Source organism: Mauremys reevesii, linkage group 1 (genome assembly GCF_016161935.1).
Source record: "Mauremys reevesii isolate NIE-2019 linkage group 1, ASM1616193v1, whole genome shotgun sequence".
NCBI lineage: Eukaryota > Metazoa > Chordata > Testudines > Geoemydidae > Mauremys > Mauremys reevesii.
The window spans coordinates 103,170,148-103,187,163 of NC_052623.1; the positions used below are offsets into that span (position 1 = coordinate 103,170,148).

At 42.4% G+C, this 17,016-nt stretch overlaps 1 protein-coding gene across 3 annotated transcripts in view; it reads left to right on the forward strand.

The window, feature by feature from the left end:
* Positions 1–17,016, forward strand: part of CLYBL (citramalyl-CoA lyase) — a 247,583-nt gene that overhangs the window by 115,364 nt on the left and 115,203 nt on the right. For all 3 annotated transcript variants that reach the window (XM_039532103.1, XM_039532118.1, XM_039532109.1), the window contains one exon: positions 11,028–11,217. In XM_039532103.1, the coding sequence (XP_039388037.1) occupies positions 11,028–11,217 (190 nt within the window). Of the gene's footprint in view, positions 1–11,027; positions 11,218–17,016 lie in introns of those variants that run through there.

Here is a 17,016-nt window from a genome sequence, read left to right on the forward strand (position 1 = left end):
AACCATTTATATCTCCGTATTTATTATAGATCAACATTCTATAAAGATAGAACTTTATAGTGGATCTTTCCGTGCATTCTGTGACTGTTCTGTCTCTTAAGATTCCAGGGTTCTTGGAGTAGGAAGTCATGTTGTTGTCTTTGTGTTATAGGGTTTTGAGTACAATGTTGGTGTATAATAAATTCTTTTATTGCTAAAAGTTTATATATTCTTTTTTGAGGCAACTTGCATATAATCCTTTCTTTGATAGATTAGTGACTGTTATCTTTAACTTTAAATAACAAAAAACATTTTTAATTAAAAAGTTGTAATACCCTGTCACAAACTACTGAGATCAAACTGTATTATATCATGCAGCAATTTCTTCCAAAAAATATTCTATAATGTTTCCTCATAATGGTATAGATAAAATTACGTGTAGAGTGACGTTAATAAAATATGGAGAAAGGCAGACATAGTTTATATAAACAAACACTTTAAAAGGTTTAATTTTATATTGTATATGATGAGAAATGAAACCCAAATATTCCAGTCAAGTAAGTAAATTATTATTCTAATTGCACCTTCCTTTATTTAATACGTCTCCATGTGAATGTCAGTCTGTGACAGACAAATGCAGAGTTTTTGCATTGCAGTTCAATGATTCTGGTTTCATTAAGCAGCGGTTAGCGTCCTAAGGAGCCTAAAACTTCAGTAATGCTAAAGGTGAAAGGAATGAACAGTTCAACTCAGTGATACTTTATTGGCATGGCGAGTTATTCAAAGATTGCCATAGTTATAAAGAGAGTGAATGCTCAGGTATACATCAGAAGTGTGATTTTTATTTCTTAATTTATTTAGCTGATTTAAAATGGTCTTCAGTTCAAACTATTGAAATATGGGGGAGCCTTGAATGTTCATGAACAACAGGGTCAATGTAGTTGAAAGAACATGTTGGGGTAAATAAAAGGTCATTTTTTAGGTTTGGGGCTGGTGGGAGGAGTAGGTTTGGTTAACTATTTAACCTATGATACCCTTTTATCATTTTATAGTTAGGGGTTTTAAGCCTTTGTCAGTTAGCTTCTGGTTTGTGCTCAATCCTTTTTTCTTTCTCGGTAAGGTTCTGTTTTCTATTTACATTATTTATGTTGGATTTATTGAGAGAGAGAAAAAAGTTATAAGTAGCAACTAAAATCAAAATTCTGCATTAAAGTGACTTTCACTTAGCATTTGATTTTTACTAATAGTCCAATTTAAACACTAACCTGCCTTGTTCTCACATATTTCTACATGGCAACTTTTTTTTAACAGCAAGACTTTTTCCTTTCCTATTTTATTTACCTCTCTGTTTTTATATATATACTGTGATGTGCGCTATTAGTTCTAGCAACTGCTTGCAGAAATTTACTTGAAAGCCCCCTTTTCATTTCTCCTCACTACAGTTTTTCCAATGGGTAACTTCTCTACAAAGTGACTCCGTCCAAACTGTTCTTTTGAGATCCAGAGGTGCTTGCTATGAGGGTTAAATGTCTAAATTCACTAAGTAGCTGGGAGCTGTTTTTTCAGCCCATTGTAGTGTCCCCATCACTGTGCACACATCTCCTGTATAGTTATTGGTTTGGTAGAAATGTTTAAGGTTTATAGTTTAAACTTCTTAAAGCTTAAGGAGAGACTGGGCCTGATTCTGACCTTGCTTACCATGGTTTTACACTTGTATAACTCCCATCTACTTGAGTGGAATTAATTTTAATTTACATCAATGTGAGATCAAATCAGGCCTATTGATGTGTTAGAATCAAATCATGAATATTTCAAAATACGTTTTTTCTTATAAGGAAAGATTGCTTTTCCAAAGTTTTGAAACTGCAAAATCTAGTCTCATTTATTTTTCCATAGCAAGTAGCTGTTGCCTTACATTCTGAGGGAGGAAAAAGTGTATTCTTTGTTTAAAAAAAAAACAGCAAGGAAATGCCCTTATCTGTTTAAAAACAAAGGGAGAAATCAAAATGTAAAGCTGCGTGTTTGATATGTTGATGCCCTTAGTTTTGATTTAAGCATAATTGGATCTCTGTTAGTGGCATTTGTTAATTAGAATACCTTAGGAAAGTTCTGAAAGTATTTGAAAGTAAATATCACACATCTTGCCTTTTTAACATAATAACTTTTTAAAAAAACTTACTCTGAATTTCCTTACATTAGGACAAATGTGGATTTTCAGAAGTCCTATATTCTGATTTTACAACTTGTAAAGTGATCTTTCCCACTAAAGAGAGCTTTAGGGTTTTTTTTGTTATTGTTGTTTTTGTTTTTTTGTATTGGGGGGGTTTGCGTGTTCACTTTTAACAATTGCAGGAAATTTGTTTTTCTTTAAAACTTTACTCCTTTTCTTTCTCCTTTTCTTTTCTCTCTTCTTGATATTTTTATTTTCCTTTTATATGGAGAGTTGTAGATTTTGTCACTTCAAACGTTAACTGTTCCTCTTTTCTTTTGCTTTACAATACACACTAGGACAGATTTATTTTTTGCATATTCCTCCCCTTCCTCTGTGAGATATTGTAGTTGACCAAATTTAAAACACTACAGTATTTAGAATCCCTGCAGTGCTATTTTAAGTATTTGGACCTGGAAAGTGCCCCCAAGCAATAACTACCTGAATTGCTTTTAATTACACAATATAGCTGCATCATTTTACTTCAGATTCTTTTTGATTGATGCTGTAAGGCAATTGTAACCATGGATGATGGGATTAAGTGCCTCTTGAAGTGACTTTAGCTTCTTGTGGGAACAAAGGGAAAGAAGAGAACACTTAGCCTCTTTTTGAGCAAGCAGCCTTTTTTCACTTGCTATATAAAGAAATACAATTAACAAACATTATCCCCAGAGGTAAATTGAAATGTACATGCAGACAAGAACTGCTCTTGACTGCAATTAGACATATATGATCCGAGATATTCTGGCCATTCATTAGTACTAATTGTTTGAGAAACAAGCCTGCAGAACAAATGATTAAAATGTTAGTACTATAACTGGGATTATTAGCATGTGTGATAAAATTCATGCTCTGCAGCTGTACCAATAAAACTCTTTGGAAAGTAGTTTTGATTAGACAAACACTTAGCTTGGCTCAGTTGTGAGCTGTTAGTGTTTGCACAAGGCACAACTGGTGTTTATAACAAACAATTTATATCTTCTTTTCCTAATTAGAAGGAATTACTATGCAAATTGCGGTGTTTTGTAATTTCATATCACTTTCCTTTGCCTGCGTCTTTGATAGATTATTTGCCAGCTAGTTCCTGATAATTAAACAAAGTAAAACTAGTGATAGAATATTTGTGGGGGAGGGGTTCATTGTTATTTTTATTCTGTTTTTTTTTTTAAAAAAAAACAGAACGTGGGAAAATGTAAATATTTTCTGCTTAGACTGCCTAGATTATACAAGTGTTTTTGGTCTTGGGTCTCAGAACTTCTCTTAACTTGACCACCGTGAATATATAGGATTGCATATAGCCAATGATCATGTCTCTAGGGTTCAGAAACATGCACTGAGGATTGCTGAATGGGACTCATTTTTTGTGAATTGTCTCATCCAGGCCTGTAGATGTGCTCTTCTGAAACAGTATCCCAAATTTAGACCATCACTGGTGCCCAGGCTTACAGAACTAGAGGTTTGCCATTTCAATCTGTCATTTGTTAGACACATTATAGCATAGCAGCCCTTCTGGAATTACTTGATCTAGAATAATAAACATGGGAAAGAACTGGAAACAGAGTAAGGCCATGATCCTGAAAAGACTTACGCACATGCTTAACTTTATGTACTGTGAGTAGTGCCGTTGACTTTAATGAGACTACACACCGGGTGTAAAGTTAACTATGTATGGAAGCTTGTGTGTGATCAGCACCTGGAAACATACTGTAATATGTAGCAGGGATATTTTATATTTTCTTTTACACTCACTAATTTCAGTGACATTCTACAGTTTACAGTGGAAAGTGCAGCATCTTTCAATAAACAGAAAAGATTTGTTTCCCTTGTTCAGAAGAATGAAATATTTTTGTTGAGGTGAAATTATGTAGAGTGAATATGGGTGCTTTTCACTTGCCATGTTTTTTAATATTTGGAGAAGAGATATGTATAGTGCTACAAATCTTAAGAAAACCTAGATACAATTCCAAAACCCCATTAAATACCAACATGCTGAAAACTATATGATATGAATGAATACAGCATGCAGCAAAACAATTAAATGGCTAATACCTAATATTCTATTACTCTGTTTTACATACTTAAAAGAAATAATGATTTGTTAGCCAACTTCCTCTTGGAGTATGTTAATTTGTTTGGTTTAAGCTCAATCACACACAGTTTTACATAATTAAGAAAATATCTATCCATTCAAAGAGACACATGTTGAAGCAATTTTCTTGATGCCTACAGTAGGACTCAGATTTTATTATCATGAATGTTATTATTTATTTATTCACTGTTAGAGATATATGTTAATTCAAAACACCAACAGAATGGAGATAAGTGAGACAATGTTGGCTAATAGAACACCAAAACGTTAATATGTGCAATGTTCTGGGCCTAATTCTTGCCATTGTCTCTTTTAAATAAATCCATAATGAAGGGTGTTCCGTTATTCCTCAAAATGTCACCATCTTTTTAGGTAGCATAAAATGAACATGTGATTATGCAGAAGAGGAATTTATTGGAGAGGAAAAATCCCCAATCTATGCACTGTACATCAGAAAAAATCCTGTGTGAAAATGCTTATTGTAGTCGTGCCTAAACATATTTGTAACAAGCTCTTATTTTACATTTTGCCATGTTATCTTTTTAAACAAAAATAGGGAAAAGAATCTGTAATTATGCATGTCAAGTGAGACCATTTTCCTGCAACCGCTTTTAAAAGAATATTTTTTGATGATTTTGTTTTAGATTTACTAAGCCTAAACAACTTGACAAATTGACAGTAATATCTGTAATAGTATGAGTTCTAAGAAACACATACAGAGCCAATGGGGTTCCCAGGTTGATGAGTTCAAGGGAAATTTCTAGTGGGCCCTGGTTAATATTATTCTCAGTCTTAAACCTATGAGGTGATGATATTTTAATGGATTAACTCCACTGCTTCTTTAGATTTAGATATTCGTTTAGTGGAGTCACACTGCTGAACTCTCTAAATGAAAGTTTACACTGGTAAGTGGTGACAGCTGACTCATGATTTCTAAATCTGGTCTGAAGGTCATGACAGTTTTTCCTTTCAGAAGCTATATCATTGTGTGTTGGACTCAGAGAATCAATGCTGAATAACAAACAGTGTCTGCAGATGTAAAAGGGAGCTGGTTGGTCCTGTAGCTTTCAGTTTAATTACAGCTAGCAAGAAATTTTATGTAACATGTTTGCCAGGTGATACATCTCATCTTGGTGTGCTCTGGGATTATGGTTTTATTCACATCTATCAAATTACTCTAGGTTAGAGTGGACAATTAGTAATAGTCATCAAGGATGCTTCAGAGGCTACTTGTCTGTACCATTAGAGTTAGCTATTAAGGGACTGAGTTCTTTGACTTCTTTGTGTCTTTGAGAGCTACAGGTGGAAGCCATCAGAGAAAGAGAATAGAAACTAATTGCTTTGTCGCCTCATATATGTTTAGTGAAGGACTGCAGACTTCTTCACTGACCTCTGTGTCACACTGAAAAACACTCTCTCCAATCTTCATTTAAAATAAACGTCTCTTCCTCCTCCTCTCCCCTCCCGAATATAGTGCACAAAAGTGGGATTGAATTAAATTAACTACCAGCCACACTAGTTGTCACAATTTCTATTATCATTAGCACTTCACCATAAGACAAGGAACATAAGCTGTTAAACAACAAAAAAAAAAAATGGCAGAGTATGAATCTCAGTAGTATGTCGCCTACGTCCCAAGTGTCAAGGTCCCCACTGCATGTTTCTTGAAGCTGTTGCAGTCATAGATGAAGAATATTTATTAATAAGGATAGCTCTGGCACTTCTAATAAATAATGCATACTTTTTATTTAACAGCAAAACTGCCCTGTTGATTAGGCCCCATTTAGTATTACCAGTCATATTACAAACAATAGACCAGCAGCAGTTTCTTCCATGCTAACAAAGTGGGTCCACCAAGGACAGTTACATAACTGGCAAGGGAGGTCATGGTATAGTTGTAATTTTCAAGTAGGTCCATAGAGTTAAAACCCCAGCAGATCTTTCTTAATACTTTTTTTTTATTAAATCTATTTTTAATTTGGAATATAACAACCTCAAGGTGAAGAAATAAGTCCTTGACAGGGACTTAGTTAGTCATTGGAAGTATTGCATCTCTCTGCCATTGTTATAGTTGAAATTGATTGTATTCATTTTCAAGCATTTGGAAGGTTTGGTCATGTATAATTTGAAGCAGACTCTTTTGGCACACTAGTGCTTTGGTGTGATCAGAAAGTAACAATGTGGAAGATATTAGGTTAATGCTATGTATCAATGACATTCATGTGTTAATTATGTATTCTGCGTTAAATGTGGATGACTTCACATTATTCCTATGTGCTGCATATGTGTATGATAATGCATACTTGTGTGATGTGGTAGAAATGGCATGAGTTAATTATGGAGGTCATCCCAAAGAAGTGCTATTAGAGGGGGGAGGGATAGCTCAGTGGTTTGAGCATTGGCCTGCAAAACCCAGGCTTATGAGTTCAATCCTTGAGGAGGCCACTGAGGGATCTGGGGCAAAAATCTGTTTGGGACAGTACTTGGTCTTGCTGTGAAGGCAGGGGACTGGACTTCATGACCTTTCAAGGTATATCTCCATATTGAAAAAAAACCTTTATTCCACATTAAGTCATGTATAGGCCACATATTTTACAACAGGGTTTCTCAAAGTTTTTCAAAGCATGGACCACATTTTGCTAGAGCTCTAATATGTCTCCTGGATGACTCCCTCTCATTCATCTTTCCTTCACTTCACAATTGCCTAACATCATTATGGAAACTACAGCAATTGCTTACACAGAGGTGTAATAATTTTTATTCTGTCCTATTCAGGTTCTTATGCCATGCCCATAACTATGGTATCTGAGAATCATCTATTAGGTGACATGATTAGCATCTGTCACCTATGGTTTTCTCTCTCTGTCTCACTCTATTTACATTTTTCTTTTACTTTTATTTCATAAATTCATAGATTCCAAGGCCAAAAGTGGCCATTGTGATTATATTCTCTACCTCCAGTATAACACAGGCCATAGAACTTCCCCAAAATAATTCCAAGAGCATATATTTTAGAAAAACATCCAATCTTGACTTTAAAATTATCAGCAATGGAGGATCCACCATGATCCTTTGTAATTGTTCCAGTGGTTAATTACCCTCACTATTTTTTCATCTGATACAGAACAGAAATATTCATTGATGTATGTATGGAATGCCATGCAGGAAAACATTATCATATTTTAGCTGTATTTGAATAGTTTAACAGCTAGAAACAGGCAGTGACAGGTGACATTATTTTTTCAGAGTCCTAGTAGTAAGCATGAAGTTCCCCCTCCCCAAAATCTTATAACCAGAGCAAGACTAGAGAACTCATTATGCCTCATTATTCATAGTTTTTTCTTTAAAAGAAAGAGTGAAGTGCTTACCCACCTCCATTGTAAATTATTTCATCTTAATAAAGCCATAATTTATAAAAGGCAACAACACAAACCCAAATATTCCTCAAGCTTGCAAACACAAATCGCATGGTAGATATAAGAAATCAGATATATAAAGTCAGCCACCTGCCTGCCCGGTCCCCTTGGTAAAATGGAGCACTATTGAGGTGTTCCATCTAATGAGAAAGGCCCCAGCTCCTGAGATTTCCTCCCTTCTAATGAAAACAGGCACATTTTATACAAGCAGTAGCATTTCAAAAAAAAATAAGATCTGTTTGAAGCAGTGTTTAAACAAATACCTGTATTAGCTCTTTGATAGAACTGGAATGTTTGTTCTGATGAGTAAAGCCCTATTTACATAGGGTTGATACCATGTATAAACACAGTTTTTGTTAGCATTGTTTTCCTAACCAGTATGGACCTTTTGGGGGCTTTTTTGTCTGAGACAATTTTATTAAACCATGTGTAACACTACATGCACTACATGCATCCGACGAAGTGGGTATTCACCCACGAAAGCTCATGCTCCAATACATCTGTTAGTCTATAAGGTGCCACAGGACTCTTTGCTGCTTTTACATGTGTGACAACATTTCCTCCTCTACCTTGGTGGGTCCTGTGCTTATTGGCGGATTTTGCTAGCCTTAGAGATCTTCCTGTGTTGGATCAGGAATTGGGAGGTTTGGGGGAAACCCAAGCCCGCCCTCTACTCCGGGTTCCAGCCCAGGGCCCAGTGGATTGCAGCTGTCTATAGTGCCTCCTGTAACAGCTACATGACAGCTACAACTCACTGGGCTAGTTCCTCATGGCCTCCTCCAAACACCTTCTTTATCCTTACCACAGGACCTTCCTCCTGGTGTCTGATAACACTTGTACTCTTCAGTCCTCCAACAGCACTCACTCTCAGCTCCTTGTGCCTCCTGCTCCCAGCTTCTCACACGCGCACCACAAACTGAAGCGAGCTTCCTTTAAACCCAGGTGCCCTGATTAGCCTGCCTTAATTGATTCTAGCAGCTTCTTGATTGGCTGCAGGTATTCTAATCAGCCTGTTTGCATTAATTGTTCCCAGAAAGTTCCTGATTGTTCTGGAACCTTCCCTGTTACCTTACCCAGGGAAAGGGGACCTACTTAACCTGGGGCTAATATATCTGCCTTCTATCACTTTCCTGTAGCCATCTGGCCCGACCATGTTTTGGCTAATATAGTTGCAAGAAACACAAAACTCTGGTCCACGATGATCAGGAATTCTTGTTACACCACCTGCAGAGTGGGCAGCAGCTATTTATATTTATATTACATAATATATACTTTTTTTTCTTTCAGTCTCTCTAAAATTTATGTTTAAAGAGATAGTTGTGTGCTTATAGTTTAGTTTTTTTGTTATAAGTGACTGGCAGCATTTCCAGTAATTAAGGTTGTCTAAAACTTTCCAGCATAAATCCCTGTTTTCACCCAACTGTAACTGTTGAGGCTGATTTTTTTTTTCCATGCAGGTGTCCTCCTCAGGTTAATTAATTTGGAAAGTTTTAGCTAAAATGGTTCAGCCATTTCCGAGAACGTTAAGGGGAAAATATGTTGTTTGCCCATGTTAAAAAAAATGTGTGCAACCATTTCATTGAGAAGCTCTAGTGCTTCCATGCTTTGGAGCAGGGACCTGAAATCTGGCAGAGGAGTCACTCCAATGCAGTGGTTCTTAAACTATGGGAAGGGCCTCCCAAGGGAGGCGTGGGAATGTCTCAAGGGAGGTGTGAGCTCTGTGTGTGTGCGGGGGAGGGGTTGTTTTTGTTTTTTTAAGATCTCTGACTGTCAGCTCTGGGTAATTGGGGCTCATGCAGAAGGGCTGTGCACACCCAGGAGGCGGGATAAAGGGGACAGCCAGAGCACCGCCACCTGGGCTCGGACTCTCTCCCCTCTCACCCCCAATTCCTCACCGGGAGGCAGCCTAGGGTCGGGCTTTCCCCCTCCTCTGAAGGCAGCGGGACTTTGGCTGTCAGCCCCGGGGTGGCAGCAGCAGTGCAGTAGTAAGGTTGGCAATGGGCACTAAGTCTATTGTGAAAAGTGATGACAAATATCACTTTTCATATTGCCACCCTTTCTTCTGTGGTGCTGCTGGCACGGCACTGCCTTCAGAGCTCGGCACCCAGCCAGCAGCCACTGCTCTCCGCTCTGCCTTCAGAGCTGGATGGCGGTATATGTACTTGCGGGGGTGGGCATAAATGATTACAGACACAAAGAAGTGGGGTCTGATCAAAGAAGTTTGAGAACCATTGCCCTAGTGTCATGGATGTTCCTTGTGGTGTGCCCGTGAAAATCCACTCAAGTTTGCCAAGTCTTAAGCCTCTGAAAATTGCAGCTTGCACACACTCAGTAGATGTTTGTTGGAGGCTAGCAGTGTTGTACTCTGTACATCTGCAGCGTGTGACACTGCTCCGCACAGATCTTATGTGCTAACTGGACTGAGCATGCTCCATCCTGAGCTGCAATGGCTGAGCAGGGATTTTCTGCAATTCCATCAGGGACCACAACTGGGAGCAGAGAGACTGTCTCTATTATTAATTAATTTGATTTGATTACCGTTGTGCTCTCACTGCTCCCACTGCTGGCACCCCGGCAATATAGAGGAGAAGGAGCCTGATTTGTCGGAACAGGGGCAGGCTCAAGGGTGCATGCTGTGGGGGGGGTAGGAATGGGGAGAACCGGGACCGACTAGGAGTGGGAAGCAGAGGGAGACAAGAATAGAAGGAGACAGTCTGGGTGGGGACTCACTAAAGCAGTGCTTCTCAAAGTCGGGCCACCGCTTGTTCAGGGAAAGCCCCTGGCAGTCCGGGCCAGTTTGTTTACCTGCCACATCTGCAGGTTTGGCCGATCGCGGCTCCCACTGGCCACGGTTCGCTGCTCCAGGCCAATGGGAGCTACGGGAAGTAGCGCAGGCCGAGGGATGTGCTGGCCGCCGCTTCCAACAGCTCCCATTGGCCTGGAGTGGTGAACTGCGGCCAGTGGGAGCTGCAATCGGCCGAACCTGCGAACGCGGCAGGTAAACAAACGGGCCTGGACTGCCAGGGGCTTTCCCTGAACAAGCGGCGGACCGACTTTGAGAAGCACTGTGGGAGCAAAGGGGGCAGGCTGGAGTAACCTTAACTCTGGCATTTCCTAACTTTTGAGTGTTGGACTTTGCAGCCTTAATGTTCTTTCAACATAGTTTTTTTTTTAAATGTATTTCGTTGTAAGATAGATTTCTTGTGACTTAGATTCTGGTTTCAACAGTTGAGAGGTTGTACCTCAGTAGGAGTGTCCTCTTTTTAAAAAAAACACATTAAAATATTTTTTTAAATTATAATCAGGAATATAACTTCAAATCCTTTTGTTACAGGAAAATCTCCTCACTGTCAGCTGGTGTTCCTAAACTTGATTATCACTCCAAGCCTTCCCACAAGTATGTACCTAGGAGAGCTGTGCTATATGTACCTGCAGACGATGAAAGGAAGATACAAAAAATTCCATCTCTAAATGTAGACTGTGCTGTATTGGACTGTGAAGATGGTGTGGCTCTGAACAGAAAGGTAATTAATAAATTATTTGTTGAGTGCCATGCAGTCAATGCTGTACAGAACACATATAGGAAGACACCATCCCGGCTCTGGGGACTTTACATGCTGGAGACAAAGACAGTGGTTAAGACACATGAACCACTGTATGACCATGAGAGAGATTCCTCAGACAGTAGTGACGTATGCATTTATTGGGTGGCAAGCTAACATTGATGAGCCTTATGCAGGCTTTGAGAAAACCTGCTTGCTTACAGGGCAAGTGGGAGTTTTTGGACAAGCATGTGAGCAGCAGCTGCTGAAGATATAAGGAGCCAGGAATAAGTCCTGGCCATGAAAAAGTGGAAGATACTAGATTTTCTGCAGAAAAGGAGGAAGCAAGAAAAAGCAAGGAGGCAGGTCAGAACCACTAAATATTTTGTTGAGGCAAAGAGTTTACAGATTGTGAGGAGCACATGTAATGAATATGTGTATGGGCTTGAGGTTAGAAGGTTTACTTCTTGAGGTTGGGTAAATTTTTCAAGCCTTGGCTCCATGGAAGAAGTGTAGTTTGAGGAGATATTTGAAAGAGGAAGAAGATAGATGGTTGGTGCACCAGTACCTGGAGGACGTTCTAGATATATGAAGGCATCAAGATGAGAGTTGGAGAAGGATACAAAGGAAGTAGTAATGTGCTTACCAAAATTCACTTTATGTCAGTGTGTGGTAGCATTTTAAGAGTTAAAAGCAAGGGTTGAATTTTAATACACTGTATGTTTCAGTGTGTCTGTAAAAGCTGACATAAATTCACATACATTTTTGTAGGCAACTTTTGTAAGGATCTCAATTTTGTCATTTCCCTTTCAAAAAATCTTCCATACCTTGAACAAAGTACATCATTAACTGCCTCAAAATGAAGCATATGTTAGGACTGGGACATTTAACTCTAACAGTACTATCTTCATATTCCTCAGTTTCCCTACCTCATTTTTACATATTCCACATTACAGCATGTCTCCATTAAGGCCTGGTCTACACTAGGACTTTAAGTCGAATTTAGCAGCGTTAATTCGAACTAACCGGTCAACCATCCACACCAGGAAGCCATTTAATTCGAACTAGAGGGCTCTTTAGTTCGAATTTGGTACTCCACCCCGACAGGTGGAGTAGCGCTAAATTCGACATGGCTAGCTCGAATTAGGCTAGGTGTGGATGCTAATCAAACTTAGTAGCTCCGGGAGCTATCCCACACTGCACCACTCTGTTGAGGCTCTGGACAGCAGTCCAAGCTTCGATGCTCTGACCAGCCACACAGGAAACGACCCGGGAAAATTTGAATTCCTTTTCATTTCTGGACAGTTAGAATCTCATTTTGTGGTTGGACATCGGGGCAAGCTCAGCAGCACCGGCAGCAATGCAGAGCTCTCCAGCAGAGGAGTCCGGGCAATCCAAGAATAGAAAGAGGGACCCGGCATAAACTGACCGGGAACTCTTTGATCTGATCGGTGTGTGGGGCGAGGAGTCTGTGCTTTCGGAGCTGCGCTTCAAAGCACGGAATGCAAAGACCTACGAGAAGGTCTCCAAAGCCATGATACAGAGAGAGGATACAGCCGGGATGCAACGCAGTTCCGCGTGAAAATCAAGGACCCCAGACAAGGCTACGAAAAAATCAAAGCGGCAAACGGACGCTACGGAGCCTGCCACCAGTGGCCCACCAGTGACCATGGACTCTGATGATGGGACAGTGTCGACGGACAGTTCCTCGACGATGTTCACGGACGGGGAAGATGAGGAAGGGTTTGTGGAGGACGAGGCAGGCGACAGCGCTTACAACGCTGGTTTCCCGGAGAGCCAGGATCTCTTCATCACCGTCACGGAGATCCCCTACCAACCCTCCCCGGCCATGAACCCGGATCCTGAATCAGGGGAAGGAGCAGTCGGTAAGTGCTTTAACCATGTTAACTTTTATTATTAATGTAACAGGAATCTTAAGTGTGTGAAAAGGAGGTCTCTCTATATATGGGGATAGAACAGAAATCCTCCAGGAGATCTCCACGAAGCTCTCCTGGGGTTACTCGAAAAGCATCAGCAGGAGGTTCCTGGGGAGAGCTGCCTTATTGGGTGCTCCGTGGTAGCACACTTTTCCGTGCCAGGCTTTCATTAATTACTCATGGAGCACTGCCTCCCCGAGCATGGCTGCATCGGGCCCTGGTTCGTGCTAGCTTTCACGCAGCATGCGCTCTCTATCTCCTTCAGTGACCGTACTCAGGGCGATCTCGCTCGGAGACTCCTGCATCTATTTAGGGTAATTACTGTAATTTTACGCCTGGTCCAAAGTATGTTTAAAAAATCTCCAGACAGACGGCATAGCAGAGACTCAGCACGCAGCTGCGTGACGAGCGTAACGGAAAGCCAAAGAATATCATGGACGCTCATGGAGGGAGGGGGGAATGAGGACGCAAGGTATCCCACAGTTCCTGCTGTCTCCGCTAAGCATTTGCATTCTTGGCTGAGCTCCAAATGCTTCTAGGGTCTAACACAGTGTCCGCGGTGGCTCAGGGCATAGCTCGGCAATTTACGCACCCCCCCCAGAAGTGAAAGGGGAAACGGTCCTGTGTTGACTGTTAGATGTCACCGTATCCGTAATGAATGCTGCAGATACATGCGATGCTGCAGCACTGAACAACGACATCCTCACTCCCACCCCGCCATGGGTGGCTGACGGTGCAGTACGACTGATATCCATCATCATCCTCAGCCCATTGGCACATGGGGCAGTGCAAAAGGACTGGTAATCATGCGTACTAGCATCGGTCAGGTCGATCAAGGGCGCCTGGCCCTAATTTTTCCTGGTAGATGGTGCAGTATGGCTGGTAACTGTCCTCATCATAGCAACAGGGGGCTGAGCTTCATCAGCCCCCACCCTTCATGTGTAAAGAAAAGATTCAATTGCCCCTGAACTAGCAGCAGGATGATGGTCTCCTTCATCCACAGTAATTAATGTCCTGCCTGGACTATCATTGCAGCTGGAGGCTTCCTTCCACTCATTTCTCACAAACAAGTCCCTGTGTCTTATTCCTGCACTCTTTATGACTTCATCACACAAGTGGTGGGACAATGGTATGGTAGCCCAGGAAGGCTGCGGGAAGGCCGGAATGAGCAGGTGGGGTTGTTTCAGGATCACCCACTGTGAATAGCATTCAGCTCAAAATTTATGTATTATCGGACACAGAGCAGCTGTGCTCTCTGGTTCTATGATACAGTGGTTCTCTAGTACACTTTCCCATATTCTAGGCAGGACTGATTCTATTTTTAGATACCAAAAAGGAGAGATTGACTCAGGGAGTCATTCCCAATTTTGGCTTTTGCACCCCTGGCTGATTGGCCAGGGGCACTTATGACAGCACCACATGGTGCAGTGCAAAAGGACAGGTAACCATGAGCATCTTATTACCATCTTCTTACCAATTCATGGTATGGTAGATGGTGCAGTATGCCTGGTAACCATCCCTGCTGTCATGCAAAAGCAAAAGCATGCTGCTGTGTAGCGCTGCTGGCCCGCCTCTGTCAGCGGCATCTAGTACACATACGGTGACATACACAAAAGGCAAAACAGGGTCCATGGTTGCCACGCTATGGCGTGTGCAAGGGCAATTCCGGGAAAAGGGGCTCGATAAGATTGTCTGCCGTTGCTTTCCCGGAGGAAGGATTGAATCGCGACATTTACCCAGAATTCATCGCGAAAATGATTTGTGCCCCACCAGGCACAGGGGTCTCAACACAGAATTCACAGAGACAGCCTAGACTCAGTTATTTGTTCGCAAATTGTATCTTTGCAAGGAATTCACTCGCTGTTTCCCATCTCACAGCTTCCACTGTCTCCAGACCTGCCACAGCATCCACCTCGCAGAGGCTGGCAAAGATTAGGCGGAGAAAGAAAAAGACAAGGGACAAGATAGTCGATGAACGTATGGGCTGCTACCTAGCCAAGGCAGACCAGCAGAGCCAGTGGAGGGAGACCGTCTCTCAGTACCAGCGATCACACAGCGAACGGGAGGAGAGGTGGCGTGAGGAACACAAGCAGGCGACTCAAACGCTGCTTGGACTAGTGAGGGAGCAAACGGACACGCTCCGGCGCCTTGTGGATGTTCTGCAGGACCGCAGGCAGGAGGACAGAGCCCCCCTGCAGTGTATCTTCAACCGCCCTCCCCCGCCACAAAGTCACATACCCCCCTCACCCAAAATAACCAGGAGGAGGGGCGCCCGGGGCCGTCAATACTGTCAGTGCACCCCAGCAGAGTGCTCAAGTACCCAAAAGCTCTCATACCCTACATTTTCAGAAGTCCTTCCCTTCCTGACTCACACAAGTCCCAATCCCAGTCCCATCACCTAACTGTCTACTTAAGTAATAAAAATACTTTGCTGTTAATTAATGTTTCCGATTTTTTTTTCACAGAAGACTGTGTTTGAATGGGGGGCGGGGGAAAGGGGGTTGTTAATTGCATAGGACAGGCACCTTTCCCACGGTACAGACACGGGGGAAGGATCAGCAGCGGGTCACACACACAGTGCAGTCAGTAGGCACCATGGTCGGTATGGGAGGTGGTTTCCAGGTTCTGAGTGGGCGGTGGGGATGTGACTTTGTAGCGGGGGAGGGCGGTTACAGATCTTATACAGCGGTCCTTGTCCTGGACCGCAGAGTCACGCAGCAGAGGAATCTGTATCCGTCCTCCTCCGCCACAAGGTCACATATCCCCCCGCACACAGAATTCGAAAAAGAGGGATGGCAGGCTCCGTTGAAAGAAGCATTCCGGCACTGCGGACCGCTGTAGGAGCAGGAGCCTGTCATTTCTTGAGTTTAGAGGCGGTCTTTACATCAGCGCACACCCTACCCAACACAGTCTGCGTCCCAGTGTCAAGCCTTTAACGAAAAGTCATGAATAAAGAAACCTCTCTTAAGTAACAGTGTGACATGTATTTTATTTTTACACGTGTGTTGGAAGTGGGGGAAACGGGGTGAACGGGGTATGTAACCGAAGAGGAGAGTCAACAGTAACTGGGTAAAGAAACAGGGGCACGTTCAGCTTCTCTGTAAAAAAACTGACCAGCCACAGGTCACGCTGCTCGCTGATCGCTGGGATTAGAAGAGTTCCTTGTCGCTGTCCCAGGCGCCTGTATAGGGCTTCATGAGCAAGTGCATTAGCGGGCAGGCTGGGTCACCTAGGATGACTATAGGCGTCTGCACATCCCCAACAGTTATTTCGTGGTCCGGGAAGAAACTACCTTCCTGCAGGCGTATGCGCAGCCCACAGTTCCTGAGAACACACGCATGACGAACCTTGCCCGGCCACCCGACATTCATGTTGGTAAAACGTCCCCTATGGTCCCCCAGTGCTTGCAGCACCATTGAAAAGTAGCCCAATTGCTCAGCAGCTGACTGTGGAAGAGGTGGACGATAAAGTGCGAGGAGGAGAAAACGGCGATGATAGCAGCGGGCTCCATGCTTGCAGTGATGTGGCGTCCGCGCTATCACTGACCAGAACAGTGCACGAAGAGATTGCCCGCAGGCGCTTTAAGGGAGGGAGGGAGGGATGGCGTGATTGACGGTTCAATGACGACAGTTACCCAAAACCACCCTCGACACATTTCTCCCCCCAGCAGGCATTGGGGGCTCTACCCAGCATTCCAATGGGCAGCGGGGACTGCGGGAACTGTGGGATAGCTTCCCACAGTGCACCGCTTCCAAAGTCGACGCCAGCCCCGTTAATGTGGACTCAGAAATTCGAATTACTGTATTTAGTGTGGATACACAAATTCGACTTCATAAGGTCGAAT